Here is an 18,461-nt window from a genome sequence, read left to right as displayed (position 1 = left end):
ACCGATCCAAGCGCACCTCCTCCCAGTAACCCAGGAGCGACTGGAATGCTGCCACCGACTCCTCAGCCTATCCCCGACCCATATGCATCTCAACAGCATCTAAACCAGACTGGAGGCGCTGTTAATCAATATTCTAAGGCTGTATACACTCATCCTCAGCACCAGCTTAATACATCGTACCATCACCAGCAGCATCAACAGCACCAACAGCACCAACAACACCAACAGCACCAACAGCACCAACATCAACACCAGCCAGCACAATCAACCCATCAACATGCACCATCCCATGTAGCACCGTCCCAGCCATTGTCGAATCAGTCACAACAGTTCCGACCTCAGGCGCCATTTGCACCTGTACAACCGGTTCCCAAGCCAAGGATCGATCCCGATCAGATCCCTTCTCCAGTAGCAGTTCAAGAAGCTGATCAAGCTGAATGGGATCAAAAGCCGTTTGTTACTTCCGTGAGGACAAACGCTACACCGCTGGCCAGTAGTGACTTTATGGCAATCGATGGAGGAAACTGCAACCCTCGATTCTTCAGGATGACAACGTATAACATCCCCAATACTGATGACTTGCTCAGCATTTCACAATTGCCTATGGGCCTTGTGATTCAGCCATTAGCACAGCTCCGTGCAGATGAAGCACAAATCGAGACGGTTGATTTCGGTGATGGTGGACCAGCACGTTGTCGACGATGCAATGCATATATTAATCCGTTCATGATTTTTACAAATGGCGGTCAAAAATTTGTGTGCAACATGTGTTTGTTCGAGAACGATGTGGAGCCGAGTTATTTCTGTAACCTGGATATGAATGGTAGGAGATGTGATCTGGACCAACGACCGGAATTAAGGAATGGCACGATTGAATTTGCAGTGCCAAAGGAGTATTGGAACAAGCCTCCTCAGGCGGCCGCATATGTCTTTGCGATCGATGTTTCTTGGAATTCTGTCCAGAGTGGGATGTTACAGCAGTGCGTTGAAGGGATCAAACATGCGATCTGGGACGCGAATGGGGTTTCCAAACTGATGCCTGGTATGCAAATCGGAATCCTGACCTATGACAAGAATGTGCATTTTTACAACCTTTCGGTATGTTTTTTTTTTTTTTTTTGAGACCTTATCAAATCCGATTATGATTATTTGTTCCTGTGGGAGACTATAAGACTCTTAGAGGTAATGATCCGGCTTCTAAAAAGATTTTTTTTTTTTTTTTTTTTTTTTTGCTTTTACTGTTCTCCATAGCCTTCTTTGGAGCAAGCGCAGATGATGGTCGTTCCAGATGTATCGGACGTGTTTGTGCCTCTCGGCGATGGGTTCCTTGTTAGCCCTGAGAGCTCACAGTAAGGACTGCATTTTTTTTAATTTTTTTTTTTCTTATTTATTTGTGAAGTAGATCATCATTTTATGATTCTATTTTAATCGCTTTTTTTTTTTTCTCTGTATGTGTATCCTTCAGAACAATTGTAGAGTCATTGTTGGATACGCTACCTCAGCTTTTTGCAGAGAATAAAACAACAGAGTCTGTTATCGGTGCAGTTGTCCAAGGGGTGCGGATGGCGCTCGAGAACCGTGGAGGCAAGTTGATCTTGTTCCAAACGTCTCTTCCAACGTTCGGACCAGGAGTTCTACGTCATCGAGAAGATTCAAAGCTCTATGGAACGGACAAAGAGAGGACATTGTATGCACCACAGGATGATTTTTACAGGAGATTGGCGGAAAGTTGTGTGGAAACAGGCATGTCCATTGACTTGTTCTTATTCCCGAATGCTTATGTGGATGTAGCCACTTTGGGAAGCCTATCCAGTATTACAGGAGGAGAAACACAAATGTTTGTGAATTTTAATGGGATGAGGGATGGGATCAAACTGCAAGGAGATATTGCTCGGTTAGTGACAAGGCCATTTGGGTTCAATGCATTAATGCGTGTCCGATGTTCGACTGGATTAAGGATTACAGAGCACTTTGGAAATTTCCACATGAAGAACAGCACGGATCTGGAATTGGCAGGCATTGATTCTGAGAAGGCCATTGGAGTGTTAGTGAAGCATGATGGAAAACTGGATGAGAAGACAGAGGCTAGTTTCCAGGTGGCATTATTATATACGACTGCAGACGGTAGACGACGGGTACGAGTACACAACTTTAGTACGCCTGTGACCACGCTTTTGGGCAATGTTTTCCGATGGGCAGATATGGACACGACCATCAACTTTTTGAGTAAAGGAGGTAAGTCAGTTTTAACTAGAGGGTTTTTTTTTTTCTTTTGGTTGAGTTGGGCTGACAAGGATTTGTATCAGTACTAAATAATTTTTTTTTTTTTTTTTTTTTTTTTTTTTAGCCATCACTCAAGCACTGAACAAAACGTTAAGTGAAGTTCGTGAAGCGTTGACAGAAAAATGCGTCAAGATTTTGTCCGCGTATCGCCGCAACTGTGCCTCATCCACAGCACCCGGGCAGGTTCGTATTTTTGTCTCTTTCTCTTTCTCTTTCTCTTTCTCTAAACATATAAACAAATATTTTAAAAGCCTCGGGTCATGCATTTATCGCTTTTAGCTAATTTGATCGATTAACTTTTGGTGCAAAATATTATATTATATAGCTCATTCTTCCAGAGGCGTTCAAGTTGTACCCGTTATATACCCTTGCTATGTTAAAGTCCAAGATCTTGAGGGCAGGACGGGATCTCAACAGCGACATGCGTGTGTATCAAATGCGGATGGTCAAGAGCATGGGTGTCAGCGAAAGCATTGTTTATTTCTACCCACGCATGGTTGCAGTGCATGCCATGGACGAAAAGGTAAGTTCACCACTTTGGTTAAGAAAATAATAATAATAATAAAAAAAAATAAAAAAAAAAAAAAAAAAAAGAAAAGCAATATATGCTATGCCTTTTAAAGATTTTAGATCTAATTATATTAATTGGCAACGATATTGTATTATACTAGGTTGGTGTATTAAATCCTACAAATGGCCGCGTGTTTTTACCGCCGTTAGTGCGACTGTCCTATGCGAGATTTCAAACGCAAGGTGCCTATTTACTTGAGAATGGCCAAAAGATGTATTTGTGGCTCGGTCGTGAAATCTCAAGCCAATTCTTGAACGATGCCTTTGGAGTCCAGACATTAGAAGAGCTTAGCATTGAGCAGGTAAAGAGAAAAATATGAAAATGAAGATGAATATGATTTTATGATTACTTTTTCTATATCCTCCTCTAATGTGATATTCTTTTTTTATTTATTTATTTATTTTTATTTTTGTAGCGCCATCTCCCAATATTGGATACAATGTTGAGTAATCAGTTACGGACGCTTCAGATGTATATGCAGGGACAGAGGGCCAAATATCTGGATCTAACCATTGTACGACAAGGGATGGACCAGGTCGAGTTAGAGCTGTCGAATCTGTTGGTTGAAGACAAGAACAACGATGCAATGTCCTATGTTGATTACTTGCCTACGATTCACCGTATGATACAGACGGAAGTGACCACTCGACCACATGAAGTGCACACAAGCATATGGTCTCGCTAATTACTAGTTTCAGTCATGTTATATATAATTCTTATAATGAACAAAAAAAAGACTTCTATTTATTGCAATTGTACTTTATCTATAACTGATGTTTTTAACGGATTGCGTCTGCCTGGTACACTCTACTCGACTCGGTTAGTCGCATTTGCTTTTTTTTTTTTTTTTTTTTTTTTTTTTTTTTTCCCATCTTTCGGTTCCAAAATACTTGAAGCCTTTTCATTCCACGAAGGATATGATTTGGGGTGTAGCGACGCAAACAAAAGACTGCTACAACAATGTGGAGTCCTTTGGCACACATTAGGCCATGATCAGATCTATAATAGCTAAGTTCAAGTAGCAAGATGAAAGGAGTTCTAGAGCTATTAAAAATGAGTGTTACATCACCAAGTTTAATATATCTACATGTCTATCTAGGGAGTGACACGTGTCCATTCTATGGTCCAATGTTGTAGCCTCGCAACGTGAGTATATTGTGCATTGTTGTCACTGGTTTCCACGACTCCTAGCTTTTTAGTGCATTAATGTCTTTACATATAAATGGGTCAATGAATCATGAGAAATAAGATATTCCTTTAATAAATCTGCCAACAGCAGGCTTATATAGATTAGATTATGAGAGTGTGTGTGACATGCGGGGCATACTGAAGAAGAATGGAGGACTTTGCCTTGCCTTCTCCGTGGCACTTTATTGCCTTTAATCACACTCTTCCATAATAGATCATCATCTTGGGGTTGCTATTCATTGCCTCTTCTATAGCCTTGCCACCTTCAGAGCCAATGTTATTGTTATAGAGATAAATGGTCGCCGGTGTAGTGCTGCTTTTCAATGGTTCCATCATTGCTTTAACACTTTCATCGTCAATATGGTTGTTGCCCAGGTCAATTGTCTTCAATGTGGTGTTGGTCTTCAATGCTTCCGCTATTGCCTTGGCACCTTCGGGGCCAATATCATTGTTGAACAGGTTAATGGTCGTCAGAGTGGTGTTGCACTTCAGTGCCTCCGCTATCGCCTTGCCGCCTTCTGACCCAATAAAAGTGCTATCAAGGTCAATGGTCGTTAAGGTAGTGTTGCTCTTCAATGCTTCTGCTATTGCTTTGCCAGTTTCAGAGCCAATTCCGTTGTTGTACAAGTCAATGGTCATCAATGTGGTATTGCTCTTCAATGCTTCTGCAATTGCCTTGCCAACCTCATTATCGATACTATTCTCACCCAAATGAATGGTGTTTAGTGTCACGTTGCTTTTCAATGTCTTTGCAATCGCCTTGCCGCCTTCAGAACCAAGGTTATTTTTGCGCAGGTAAATGGCCGTCAGCGTGGTGTTGCTTGTCAATGCTTCTGCTATCGCCTTGCCGCCTTCAGGCCCGATGTTGTTATTGAACAGATTAATGGTAGTCAGTGTAGTGTTAGTCTTCAAGGCCTCCGCTATTGCCTTCCCACCCTCAGATCCAATATTATTGTTGAACAAGTTAATAGTCGTCAGTGTGGTGTTGGTCTTCACTGCCTCTGCTATTGCCTTGCCACCTTCAGAGCCAATAGAGGTGTTTTCCAGGTCGATGGAGACCAGTGTCGCGTTGCTCTTCAATATCTCTGCTATTGTCTTGGCACCTTCATCGCCGATAGGATTGTTGCGCAGGTCAATAGCCGTCGGTGTGGCGTTGTTCTTCAATGCCTCCACCAACGTCTTGATGCCTCCACTCTTAATAAGGATGTTATTGTCAAAGCTAAGATTCTCCATATAGCTTCCTAGTTGAATAAGAGTGTGAGAGAGAAATAAAGAAAGTGAGAATAGGAAAGTTAGGGAGGAAAAGAGAGAGAGGGAGATGAGGCACGACACAGCTAATAAAAGGAGGATGGGCGAATAATGAATAAATGGTTGATCAGGTATGTGTATACAGCTTTGTTATGAGGGATTTTTCCTGTCATACTCCCACTGAGGGCGCTTGAGGGCACAAATATTGGGAGAGCTCCACGTATGCCACATTTTACACATTATAGTGATGAGGTTGAGAGTATAAGTGAAACTTGTAGCACATTAGAATGAAGAGAGGGCAAACGCCCCATAGAAGACGGGAGTAAATAAACAAAAGGGTACATTGATTGGTCCGAGAAGTACGAGTGATCAAGTTTAGTCATGGGGAGCATAGAGAATGAAAAACGTGTTTAAAGGTGAGGGATAATCTATATTCGATAATTGAAGTAAATGAAACTTGAGTGCATAGATTTTGGTATTCAGGACGAGTGCCGACACAAGAGCTGGGTACCAAAATTGGACTACCTCAGGGCAAGGTATGCAGATGCGAAAGTTGAGAGCTTGAGTATATTTCTGTTTAGGTTGGGCGTTTCTTTTGTTGAACGTTGTTAAAAGAGAGGTGATACTAAAATTTTGCCCTGGACATGTTCCATGTAAGATGACGATTGCTCTTCTCTTTGCTTCCTTGCGATGCAGCATGAGAATAAAATCGATTTCTGTGCACGTTTATTTGCGAATGCCAACCTTCTGATTTCGTACATTAATTGGTATCCTCTGTCAGTGAGCAACCATACTTGACACTTTATGTATAATTGAATGGTCAAACTGCAATCATTTGGATAAGATGTTAAATGAGCAACAAACAACAAAAAGCCTACATTTCCCTTGACGCGATAGGTAAATGAGGGCGTAGTGAAACATAAGAGAGTGAAGGCGCGTATTGGATAGGCAGATATGGACAGGTAGATATAGACAGGTGGATATTGGGAGAACATGTTCTACCCAGGACTAGGCCTTGAACTACAGTAATAATATAAAATGCTCTTGAGCCGATATCCAGTATATAAAGTAGGATGGAAGTTTTTTTTTTTTTTTTTTTTTTTTTCCGTTTTCTTTTTCGTTCGTATCTTCGTATCCTCCTCAGTCTTCTTTTTTATCCATATCTTTCCCCGCATTCTGCAAACAAGGTGAGTATTCCTGTAGCTGTTGTTGTTCTATAGATGACTTTCTTCTATGAAATGGTATTGACTTTAATTCCTCCTTTCCTGAACAAACGCCATTATCTTAGACATTTGAAATCTGATTTCCCACCAATGAGGATTGCTTGCTTCTACCTGTTGGCCTTGGTAGGCATCGTGTTGACTCTGTCTGGTACAGAAGCGATTAAATGCGACCAATGTCGGTTCCTTTTCCAAGACTGCATGGCCAGAGGGATAGAGCCAGGAACATGCTATGTGATCTACACAAACTGCATGGGCAATTGTGAGCGAGATGTTGTTGCGCCGTGTGAGAAGCGCCCACCTTATTGTAGATAAACGTGGTCAGGTTAGAGAGAACGCGAGTTTAAATGTGGTCATACTAGAGTGAGCGTGTGTAAACGTGGCCAAGGCAGAGTGAACGTGAGTTTAAACCTCTAGATAAAAAAAATAAAAAAGACGTCCATTCAAATTTATTTTGAGTCGTGGACAGATTGTATTTGGCAATTTGCAACCCCTTTCTTCTCTTTATGGAAAATTTATTGCTGAGCCAAAGTCTTTCTCACAGCAGTCATACAATGCAGTGTCATTGTCATTCTTGGCACCTTCTCTATTTTTCTATCCTTTTTTCTTACTTTTTTAGCTTTTTATTCACATTCATTCATTCATTCATTCATTGCTATTCCTCTCATTAGTCTCTGCTATTTATACCATTTGCATTACAGCCATTCCTTTTCTTTCTAAACAATGGCATCGATTCTTTTTGACGACATCACCTTTCCAAGGGAATTATATGATCCCGATACCTTCGAGTTTGTACCGCCTGTCTCGACCCTGTTAGCCTTCACCCCTCATATCCTCTCTCAACTTGCAAAGACCGAGCAAGAACAGGAGCCTATGCCTATACCCAATCCAAACACACAACAAACAATGGATGCTAACAGTGACAGCAAGAACAACAATATCAAAGATGAAACACAACAAGCCGAAAACGCCTCTACTTCTGCTTCATCATCATCATCATCATCATCAAAAGGGTTCTTCTCTAAACTTCAGAATCTGGCTCCTGCCATAGAATCACAAAAGATCCTTGAGAATGGACTCTATCTTGCAGGACGATATATGGATGGTGCAGCATCAGCAGCATCGTCATCCTCACGAAGGTACCATAATGAGGACGCATGGGAACGGTCCTCTGCTTCTTCTACCTCTTCTTCTTGGTTTGGTTCTAAACATAGGAACTGGGACCAGGAACGAGAGCGAGAGCGGCTCCGAGAGATGGAGCAACGGCTACAACAGATGGAGCGCGATATGAGACACCATTCTGCAACAGCCCGGTCAGAGATTGATGCACAACGACGAGAGCGCCACAAACTGGAGCAAGAACTCGAATTACAAAAGACTAAAGTCAAGAAATTAGAAGCAGAGATGGAGCAGCAACAAAAGAAGAAAAAGGAGGAAGAAAAAGAAAAAGAAAAAGAAAGAGAAAAGAAACGAAAGGAACAAGAGGACGAATTGAAGAGAGCAGAAAAGGAGAGAAAGAGCAAGGATGAAAAGGACAAGGAAAAAGAGGAGACCAGTCAAGAAATGCTCAAAAAGAACGGTCAACAAGATCCTGCATCCTTGGCTCTAATGGCGACAGTTGGTGTAGCGTCCTTGGTCGCGACAATGTATTCTGCTCACAAGGCCTCATCCACGTATTCAGTTATTGGTTTTCACAATCAACTTGAGGAGTTGTTGAAGCAATGTGAAGATGTGGTTCAATCGACGGAGGCTTGGATCAGTGAGCAGTTTTTGGAGGTGCCGGAGCAAGTGCAGGAAGACTTGAGGTTAATTAAGGAATTAATTGATATTATTCATCGACTGGACCCTCGCACTGAGAAAAAGGTACAGTTTTTTTTGTTCTTTTTCGTTCATTATATCCTATTATCACTCACACACCACTCACGAACAATTTTCTTTTTCTTCTTTGGGATCTTATAGGCCGAAACAGTTGCATGGTCCATGTCAGCAGTGGGATCTCTCGGTGCTATGGGAGGTGTGGTGATGGGAAGTATGACAGCGATGGCAAGTGGAGGTACACTTGTAATAGGATGTGCGTTGTATGGGATTATTGCACGTGCCAGATATAATGGGCCAGAGTACAAGGGTGCAAGGACTACAATGGAGCTCAAAGCAGCACAGATTCTCCGTTCTTTGGGTGTCAACCCAGCATCACCCCATACAATAACATCGGGACAAAGAACAGCAGCGGCCACACGAACAACATTGATTCATGATAACCGTATTGACCGACTCCGGTTGGAGTTTGAGAAACGAGATGGACATGATTTGGTGGATGCAGATGAGATTGATGGCATGGCAGTTGAAGATGCATTACGAGACTCTGCATTCTCACTTCCATTTGTGTCACAGCGAACAAAGCAACAACAACAACAACAACAGCAACAGCAACAAAGCAGTCGAGAAAGGATTGAAAGTAGACAGGATAGAGGATCAATGAGGGTGAAGAGAGAATCCATGATGGCATTTGCTTGATAGTTTTGCAAAAGAAACATATTTTTTTTTTTTTTAATCATGTTTCATGTGTGTAGTACACGACCCATTAAATTATTTTCTCACGCTTCCCATCATATGAGACCAAGAGGCATGCTTCGGCTGTCTCTTCACACTGCATAATCGTTTTTTATTTATTTATTTTTACTTGCCTTTCCTTGCCTTGCATATTACATCTCGCTCCATTTACTATCTCTAAAGCAAAGAGCCACTTTATCTTTTTTCTTTTCTTCTTTCTTGGTACAAACTCATCACCTCATTTGTCTTTTGTCACTTGTCATTTACAGAAAATAAGAAACAAAAATAATAATTAATAAAATAAAATAGAAAAAAAAAAAAAAAAAAATGTTCACGCGGCAACTGCTGCTCTCTCGGCTCAATAACAGCAACAGCAAGTGCTCTTCTTCATTCCTTTCTCTTCAAAAGACACCTGCTTCTCTTCATTCCATCAAATCCCCACTCTTGCTCCGCCAGTCTCAGGTACCATCTCTGATTGAAAACAATGAAAAAAAAAAAGAGTGTGTGTGTAGGGTAGTATATACAAAGTCCGACAAGCGTGAGAGATCACATGCATGGATGAAAAAAGAATTTAAAAAACAAAAAAAAAAATTGAATGCATGCAATGAGCTCTTTGTGAAAATAAACCATTTCTTTTTCAACATATTCTTAGGCTGCTAGCATCATGGCTTACAATACAAATAATAGCAACAACAGCAACAACAACAATGACAACAACAACAACAATGACAACAACAGTAAGGATAGAAATGCCGCTGCTGATACTGCTACTACGAAGACTGCTGCTGGATCAGGGACATTACAATCGTTACGACCAAACGTGGTAGAACGATATTGGAATGATATTGCAGAACACTTTCGAGAGCCCGGGTTCTCGACCTTTGATAAAGAAAAGACAAGTCGAGCCACGACAAAGGATCCAGAATTCATGCGAAAGTTGTTGTTAGCAGTCATCACAGGTCGACCGGGACAAGGTGATATTTTACCGAGCGTGATTGCTAAGAGCTCATGTGATTTCTACGCGTCCTTGGATCAGACGGGCAAAACCGCGTTCTTGAAGTTGCTTGCGCGAGATTTTGGTAATACATATATATATATTATCTATATAATAAGCTCTCTCTCTCTCTCTTTCTTCTTTCTTTTACGTTCTTCAAAATGATCTTTCTAAAAACAACTCTGTGTTTTATTTCTTTAATTCAATGTGGAATGTGGATACAAAACAGGTGTTTTACAGGAAGGTGCCGCGAAGGCTGCTCAGCAGTATACGGATTGTGTACACACTGATCCGGAGGGCAAGGCATTGCTTCGAGCAGAACAATTGCTCCGCCATTCGCTTGTTCCAGGACACAACAAGTTCTTTGATCGTGTCAGTCGACTTCCAGGAGGACTAAAATTTTTGATCGACATGCGACAGGATCTTTTGGTAAATAGAAAGAGAAATATATTTGTTAAAAAAAAAAAAAAGTTTTTATTTTTTCTTATTACAACTTGAATTGAAATGATTCGATTTCTTTTTTTTTTTTTTTTTTTTTTTTGGAATATCTTTCTGCTGACATGAATGACAGACGATCCTTCAGGACAATAAAAATGATTTCTATCTTTCAGCTTTGAACGAGTCACTCAAGGAAAAGTTACAGGCTTGGTTTGTGGGCTTTTTGGATCTGGAACGTCTAACATGGCAGTCGCCAGCAGTCCTTCTGGAAAAGGTAAAAAAAAAAAAAAAAAAAACTTTTAATCGCACAAAAATAAAATGAAAAAACTATTTTATAACGGAAAAAAAAAAAAAACATTCTTGATTTTCCTTGATCCATCTGTTTACTAGATTACACAATATGAAGCAGTGCACAAATTCAAAGACTTTCATGATCTGAAACGTCGTGTAGGACCCGGTCGACGTGTGTTTGCATTGATGAACAAGAGCCTTCCTACAGAACCTCTTGTCTTTGTTCAAGTGGCTCTGGTTGAAAGGCTGTCCAATAATGTGCAGGATATCTTGAATGACCCCTCCCCCGGCCATACTCACCCAGCCAGAACTGTAAAGTGCGCCATCTTTTACTCTATCACGACACAAGTAGGCAAGTTCTCGTTAACTCTCTCCTCCCTTCCTCTTTTTATATACATATCACTTTGCCTGACAATCTCAACAACCGTTCCTGTTTTATTCAACATCATTTATCACAGGCTTGTCCGGGATTGAACTGGGCAATTTCTTGATCAAACGAGTCGTTCGGTCTTTGAAGGTCGAGTTTCCACAGATTGAAACCTTCAGTACTCTTTCACCTATCCCTGGATTTAGAAAATGGCTGAATCAATGTCAGAAACTTGGACAAAAGATGTTATTACCACAGGAAACAGCTGTCATCAGTGACTTGGCTCAAGGTATCGGAGCAGCCGCCATATCATCAGACTCGGAGGAGCAATTTAGTGTAAGCAACAGTGTTCTCTCCCCCCTCCCCTTCCCTTCCCTCACTTTTATGTTGAGCATTATGTTTGACGCTTAGAAAAAAAAAAAAAAAAAAAAAAAAAAAAAACCCTTTACTGTTGGTTGTTATTTATTAAAATGACTCTTTTCTCTCTCTCTTTTTTTTTTTTTTTTGTCAATGTTAGGTAATTCTTCAACACGCTCCAATCTTCTCTGATTATGAAGCCACCGAAAAGCTTCGACCGATCTTAACCCGACTCTGTGCTAGGTAAATTATTTTTACTTTTTTTTTTTTTTTTTTTTTTTTAACGGAGTAGTGTTAAATCCTTCGTATCCCCAATAATGGCAGCTCATTAACAGCTTTTTTTTTTTATGAATAGATACATCTTGATTGAAAAACGTCGTCATCTAGCACTTGACCCTGTCGCTAATTTCCATCTCCGGAATGGAGCTTGTGCACATCGATTGAACTGGATGGGAGACACGTCCGATAAAGGAATGGAGGAATCATTCGGATTGATGATCAATTATTTGTATTCCTTGGATCATATCGAGATGAACAATCAACAGTACCTTCAGGATGGCACCATCACCGTCTCATCAAGAGATCCAGGCTTCATTAGTGCCTTGGCTCAAGCTCAACCTGTACCAGCTTCTGATACTGATACTGATGCAGGCACTGATACTGATACTGGTGCTGTTGTAGGTGCAGAGTCATCAAAAGCCGTTTCGTCCTCTTCTGGCGCAGGTACAGTAGGTACAGCAGGCCAATTGGCACAGTTGAATGGAGCATGGGTCCGCCTTCTCGATATTACGACTGCTTAAAAAAAAAGAAAGGAAAAAAGCTATTGCCTTTTTTTTTTTTTAAATATTATTATTATTGGATTTCCTCTCAAATACAAATAGATTTATAGATAACTATAAATAAAAATAATATACTGTAGACCTTAAATTTTTTTCGATAGTAGTCAAATACATTTATGAATACTACTTGTACACAATAAAATAAAAAAATAAAAAAAAAAATAAAAAAAAGATAATGCTACATGCTACCAAAAATTGAATCAATACTACCAGGTTCGCCTGAAAAAAGCTGATTCGGCTGATGACGATGACCAAAACCAGACATGGGAGGGGACAATGTCATTGTACTCGTATTAGTCAGATTGATATGACCGTGATTAAGCATCGCTTCTTCTTCCTGACGCTTCATCGTTTCCAAGATACTCTCTCCTTCAAACGTAAAGCCTTTAAAGTATTCCTGTTGTGACTGTGACTGTGGCTGTTGAAGCACCCTAGACCTGTGAGCTGTCATAGGCCGATGGAATGGTGATCGTGCTTGCATTGAATTACTGATGCTGCCTGATTGGTCATTTAGAGAAAACAGCGAATCGTTGCTCAAGGTCCGATAACTGCTCCAGCTGTTACTGCTTCGTCGACCACGACGCATCACACTCGGGTTTAATGTACTGTTATCAGCTCTCTTCTGTTGTTGTCGGTACTGGTTAGCTGCTCTTTGTTGTTGTTGTAACATGAAGCTACCGACAGTACCATCCACCAACACGGACGAATTTGAAGGTGATTCTGCCATTTGAAATTGTAAAGGAGAAGTCGGTGACATAACTTTTGGGCTAGTGCTACTACTCTTCATGCTCAACGTCGCTGTCTGGTCTGTGAAATGCGTGTCAAAGTTGGAGACATCCAGATCACCTGTGATTCCCACATGAGGCTGGAAAGGTGGTGTAACATCTCGTGTCTGAAGACGGACAAAATCAATCCCTTGGAAAAATGGATGGGCCTTGATTGCTGCTACCCCACTGACAGTGCCTTCGTCGTTGTCATTGCTGGTTCCAGAGCCAAGTCGAGTCTTGGGATCCTTATCCAGCAATCTCTGGATCAAGTCTTGAGCATTCTCACTGATCCCAATAGACAAAACATCCTGTGAAGAAGGATGAAGCTCTCCTTTGGGCGGTCCGTTTTTAGAGATACCCAACCCCAATCGGGTCGGGAAGATTACGGGCTGATGTAAAATCTTGTGATGAGTTCCTTCAGCTCTGCTGTCAGCAAAAGGGGATGTGCCCATCAACATCTCGTACAACAACACGCCCAAAGACCACCAATCGACCGCTTTTCCATATCCTTCTCCTTTAATAATCTCGGGAGCAAGGTATTCGGTCGTACCACAGAATGTATGTGTGCGCTCATCCTCGGTCACGTTCTGTTTACAGAGCCCAAAATCTACTAGGACAATATGTCCCTGACTCGAGAGGAGGACGTTCTCGGGCTTGAGATCCCTATAGACAACATTATGCGAATGCAGATGCTCCAAGGCCAATACCAGCTCTGCAGTATAAAATCTCGCCCTGGGTTCTGAGAATGTTCCTTCATTCTGCATATGAAAGAACAGTTCGCCCCCATTCATAAAATCCTGAACCAAATAAAGTTTTGTGGGAGTCTGGAACGAGAACTTGAGACCGACGATGAAAGGTGATTGTAAGGACTGGATCAGGACATTGCGTTCTGCAATGGTGTGTTCGACTTGTTTTTGTTCAATGACCTGTTTCTTGACAAGGACCTTCATGGCATAGATACGGCCAGTGTCCTTCTTGCGGACTTGATAAACCTTTCCAAAGGAACCAACGCCGAGCACTCGAAGGATATCAAAGTCAGAGGCGGATAAATGGCGTGACTATCAAGTTTAAACAGAATCAAAATGGATATACAAGTGAGTGAGTGAGTGAGACGAGCAGGGGATACTATATACACAACATTCCTTTTTTTGTTTTTTGTTTTTTTTTTTTTCCTCATGCAAGGTCTGTGCGAATGTGCAACCATCAATTGCGCTAAATGAATCACATGTCCAATCTCCGCCACCGAAAAGAAAAACCTCCCCAATGGAAAATAATAATAATAATGAAATAGGAAAATTTAGGCATTAGAGCTCTCTTTACCTCAATTGCCTGGTATCGGATGACGACCCTGATCTCACCAGTAACATTCTCATCCTTGGTCTCTCTGCCTTGCAAGCGAAACCACGAGTCAATCATCCGGTTGTGAACTTCGGAAGGATGAAGTTTGACTTGACCCAAAAACCTTTTTGCTGGGTTCGAGAGCGAATCATATTGCTCCTCCGCAGTTTCTGAATCAAAAATCGTTATCACGATTTGTTGGTTGGGTCTGACCACATCACTTTGCCCAACCGCGAAAATATAAATGGAAAACAAATGATAAATAGATAAATACATAAATACATAATTAATAACAATAATAAAAATGGTGAGAAGAAAAGAAGGAGTATTAATGAATATGAAGACATGGAGTGATGCTTCAAATGCAGAAATAAAAAAAAAAAATAAAAATAAAAAAAAAGGACTTACAATTCTGCATCGTAGCGCCATTTCGGGCTGCTGGCTGCCATAGCTCGAGCGAAAATGTCCATACCACCTCTTCCACGACCTATTGTATCTGTGGTTGTCTCCTGTAGTGCTGGTGGCGTCATGAATTCATTTTGATCATACTCTACAATACAGTAAGGCCGCGACAGTGCTGGAGGATTGACTAGTGTCAAATTACGAGCTTCGATAACTTGGATGAAGAGATGACCCATTGGTGACTTTGCCGGAGTTGGAGCCGTCGTATTAGTAACACAGCGAGCCTTTCCAGTTGATACACTATCACTACTGACATTGACAGTAGATGTTTGATGTGGTTCTAATGTATTGGAGGCAGTTATCTGTTTTTTGATAAGAAAGTTCGATGGGTGTGTAGGGATGGAAATCGGGGATGAAGTTGAATGTGACGAAATTGCTTTGGCTGTTGAATCATCACGATCACTGCTTTTAATGGTCGTACTGTCATGAGAATTTGTCAATTGCGGGCTTGCGATTGATGATTTGGATGGCTTTCGGTTACTGCTATTTTCGTTTAGACGACTGTTGCGCAAAATCGAGGATCGCGATAGCCTTGACGTGAATGAAGGTTTCGGCTTTGCAGGATCAGCAGTAACATTACATGCTGGAGATGACTGGGGTGAAGCAGATAACGACGAAAATGAGGATGAGGATGAGGATGAGGATGAGGATGAGGATGAGGATGAGATTGAAGCTGAGGACGGGGACATGTAGGAGGTATAGGATGGAACATGGAAGGTATGTCGTAATGACTTTAGAGAAAATGAAGGAGTATGCTTGTTTAGTTGCTGCTTTAACCGTTGCAAATCTGGTAGATGGAACTCTGGCAGATGGATCGTTGGGAGGTCACCAAGTTTGGCGGAGAAGTCCGGCATTGTGTAATGGCTGCTTGATGAATTGTTGCTATGTGTATTGACGCTACCAGAAGCCAGCTTTGAATGGATCCCAGCAGTTGATAAGGATGTGGAGTTGGATGAAGAAAGTAAAGTGGCGGTAGAAGTGGCTATTGTAGGCGATGACAAGGGAGATACAAGAGGGTGAGGGGGCATATGTTTGGTACCACCGTTTTTAGGCCGTTGTGCAACCAGATCACTTGCGAAAACAGGGCGAGAAGATCTTTGAGCCTTAGTAGGGGTAGATGATGGAGCAGGGGAAGTTGCAGGTTGGTACCAGGAATTCATCTGGGTCGTACAAGTGCTTGATATTTATAAAAAAAAAAAAAAAAAGTAATAGGTGAGAATGTGGAGGGTAAATTAAAATGTGCAATAAAGGGGCTGTTGGGTCAATAAAAAAAAAAAACGACGAAGTCATGTAAATGCAATGGTGGAATGAATAGAGGAATGAATCATGAGAACAAAGAGAGATGTAGGAACAATGGGTTAATGAGGAGCTAGGCACAAGTATTGAGAGCGGCCATGATTTGTCTTAAAATAAGATGGCCCATTTCCAGTTGAACTCAAGGGGTGTTCGTCTTATCGATAGAAAAAAGAAATAAAAAATAAAAAAAATTATAGAGTTATTTAAGATTTAAAGCTCCCCAACAAAATTAAAACGATCTTATTTTGAGTTATCTAACCTCTTGACACTTTTATACAATTGATTTTGGGAACCATCTCACTTGATGCAAGCGCACGTTAGCATAGCCCTTTACTATTATTTTGTATGCTCTACACCCTTCATTATATGTCATTCTGTCGCTGGAATGTTTATTCATTATCTTTTATATCTTTTTCACCCCAGATTTCCTCTTCCCTACGCTCGGGGCACACAACTCTTTGTAACCAACAAAATTATCATTGACGTATTTAGCTCACTTTTTTTTTTTTTTTTTTTTTTTTTTTTTTGGGCATGTATGTGTACATGTAATACAAGTAAATACATGTACATACATACATGTTCTAGAGTATTCGCCCGTTGGGGAAACGCTATTCACACACACGACATTGATCAGCTTCTTTCCCATGCTGCGCCTTCGCTACAAGCACGCTCCGTTTCATGGTTCATGCGACCAAAATTTCATCCGCTGCCTTGACAAGCTTCTACAACCAGGAGATGGGCTTAGTATTTCAATTGATTTTAATCCCTCTAGATTCAATGGCTACAGTCAGGTTGTCCAAAAGGATATAAAGACAAAGTACCTTTTACTTCAGTGCTACTGCGCATAGTTTAGTCACTTACGACTACATCGAATAAGATGCGCCACGCTACATGTGCTACATACACTAAAAGTATAACGGTGACTACTCAGCAACTCATCCGTCGTAATCAATGGTTCCTCTTTAATGACACGGCCTTTGCTTGCTTTTGGCATGATGGTCTCGTTTGTTGCCGTTGCGGTGTACTTCCCATTGGTCGCAATTTCAAACCCCTTAATCTCTTCATTAATCGTCGGAAATTGAGCTGGCGCACCTACAGCTCCTCGCTGCTTCAAAAGTTTCTTGTTGGCTCCACTCAATCCGGTCACTCCTTCAACACACGCCCTATCCGCATTCAATCCTGTTTGCTTAGAGGTCCATTGTAGCTGGTATCGAGCCTTACCGTAACCTTCATTGGAAATTCGCCACATCCAAACGGAGCCATCGGTACTGCCTGTTACCAGCGAGCAAACCCCTTCATTAGCAATAGCATCATCCATCCAAGCCAGTACCTCAATGCGACTATCACTGTGAGGGATGACAGCCAGGCATTGGCCACTCTTTGGGTCCCAAAGGCGCACTGTATTGTCCCAACTGGCAGAGGCAACAAATTGACCATCTCGGGAATATGCTACATCTTTGATATCCCCTGCGTGGCCTACAAGCGTTCGCAATGCTGCTCCAGATTCTACACCAACTAATTTCAGTGACCCCTCAAACCCACCACTAGCCATTTGTCGACCACAGGGTGAAAGTGCAATGCACAACTGATACTCCTCCACATCCACAGTGTAACTGAGCAGTCCTGTCTGTGTGTCCCATACAAACAAACCTTTACTGGAGCAAAGGATGACGATATGACGACTATCAGGCAGGTAGACCAGATTACTGTCTTCATCCATATCGACTTCTATGGTGTAGAGAAGATCTCCAGTCTGAACCATCCACACGGTCAATATTCCATCGTAACTTAAAATCGCTACTTTCAACTCATCGGGTGAAAACGCAAAGTATTTTGCAGGAGCGTTCTGTTGCCGTTGTTCTTGGCCTTGTAAGGTACGTATGAGTTTCCCTGTTTGTGTATCCCACACACATACATCTCCATTGCGGTGCTGACACATAATCTGATGACCACTCAGTGTATATCCTACCACATAAGCATAGTCGTCTTGTATTCCTTTTCGCCTCAAGGTGTGCTTAACCTGACCAGATTGAATGTCGCAGAGGAGCAGTGCCTTACTTTTATAGCGAGCGGCGAACTGTAGGCCAGTAGGTGAATACCTGATTTCTTCCACTGTCATTTTATGGTCAGCTCCTAGCGTGCGGACAGTTTGTCCCTCTCTCCCATTCCAAAGGCGCGCTACCCCGCTTTCGTCAACAGAAGCTATTTGCATCCCTCCAGGGGAGCCCACCACTTTGCAGACACTCTTTGTA

General features: G+C 41.6%; 5 protein-coding genes across 5 annotated transcripts; 3 read left to right on the top strand and 2 right to left on the bottom strand.

Annotated features, from left to right (window-relative positions):
- Window positions 1-45: 45 nt before the first annotated feature.
- BCR41DRAFT_309103 (hypothetical protein) lies at window positions 46-3,539 on the top strand (the record flags this gene model as incomplete). The annotated part of the gene is made up of 7 exons (XM_022020938.1): window positions 46-1,098; window positions 1,252-1,349; window positions 1,466-2,235; window positions 2,348-2,466; window positions 2,609-2,806; window positions 2,955-3,155; window positions 3,270-3,539. 7 exons carry the CDS (start codon window positions 46-48, stop codon window positions 3,537-3,539), a joined length of 2,709 nt encoding a protein of 902 aa, XP_021879065.1.
- Window positions 3,540-4,093: 554 nt separating this feature from the next.
- On the bottom strand, window positions 4,094-5,386 carry BCR41DRAFT_358024 (hypothetical protein). The gene has a single exon (XM_022024975.1). The coding sequence runs from the start codon at window positions 5,273-5,275 to the stop codon at window positions 4,238-4,240; it is 1,038 nt and encodes a 345-aa protein (XP_021879064.1). The 5' UTR covers window positions 5,276-5,386; the 3' UTR covers window positions 4,094-4,237.
- A 1,708-nt stretch (window positions 5,387-7,094) lies between these two features.
- Window positions 7,095-9,042, top strand: BCR41DRAFT_388113 (hypothetical protein). The gene is made up of 2 exons (XM_022027963.1): window positions 7,095-8,373; window positions 8,470-9,042. The coding sequence occupies exons 1-2, from the start codon at window positions 7,234-7,236 to the stop codon at window positions 9,022-9,024; spliced, it is 1,695 nt and encodes a 564-aa protein (XP_021879063.1). The 5' UTR covers window positions 7,095-7,233; the 3' UTR covers window positions 9,025-9,042.
- Window positions 9,043-9,362: 320 nt separating this feature from the next.
- On the top strand, window positions 9,363-12,348 carry BCR41DRAFT_325210 (malonyl-CoA decarboxylase-domain-containing protein). Its single transcript, XM_022021573.1, has 8 exons — window positions 9,363-9,522; window positions 9,713-10,139; window positions 10,284-10,483; window positions 10,626-10,766; window positions 10,883-11,135; window positions 11,242-11,486; window positions 11,668-11,750; window positions 11,863-12,348. Exons 1-8 carry the CDS (start codon window positions 9,388-9,390, stop codon window positions 12,305-12,307), a joined length of 1,929 nt encoding a protein of 642 aa, XP_021879062.1. The 5' UTR covers window positions 9,363-9,387; the 3' UTR covers window positions 12,308-12,348.
- A 175-nt stretch (window positions 12,349-12,523) lies between these two features.
- On the bottom strand, window positions 12,524-16,073 carry BCR41DRAFT_388111 (kinase-like domain-containing protein; the record flags this gene model as incomplete). The annotated part of the gene is made up of 3 exons (XM_022027962.1): window positions 12,524-14,171; window positions 14,434-14,671; window positions 14,860-16,073. The coding sequence occupies 3 exons, from the start codon at window positions 16,071-16,073 to the stop codon at window positions 12,525-12,527; spliced, it is 3,099 nt and encodes a 1,032-aa protein (XP_021879061.1).
- Window positions 16,074-18,461: the final 2,388 nt, after the last annotated feature.

Source organism: Lobosporangium transversale (genome assembly GCF_002105155.1).
Source record: "Lobosporangium transversale strain NRRL 3116 chromosome Unknown BCR41scaffold_32, whole genome shotgun sequence".
NCBI lineage: Eukaryota > Fungi > Mortierellomycota > Mortierellomycetes > Mortierellales > Mortierellaceae > Lobosporangium > Lobosporangium transversale.
This window is presented reverse-complemented; position numbering and strand designations above follow the sequence as displayed.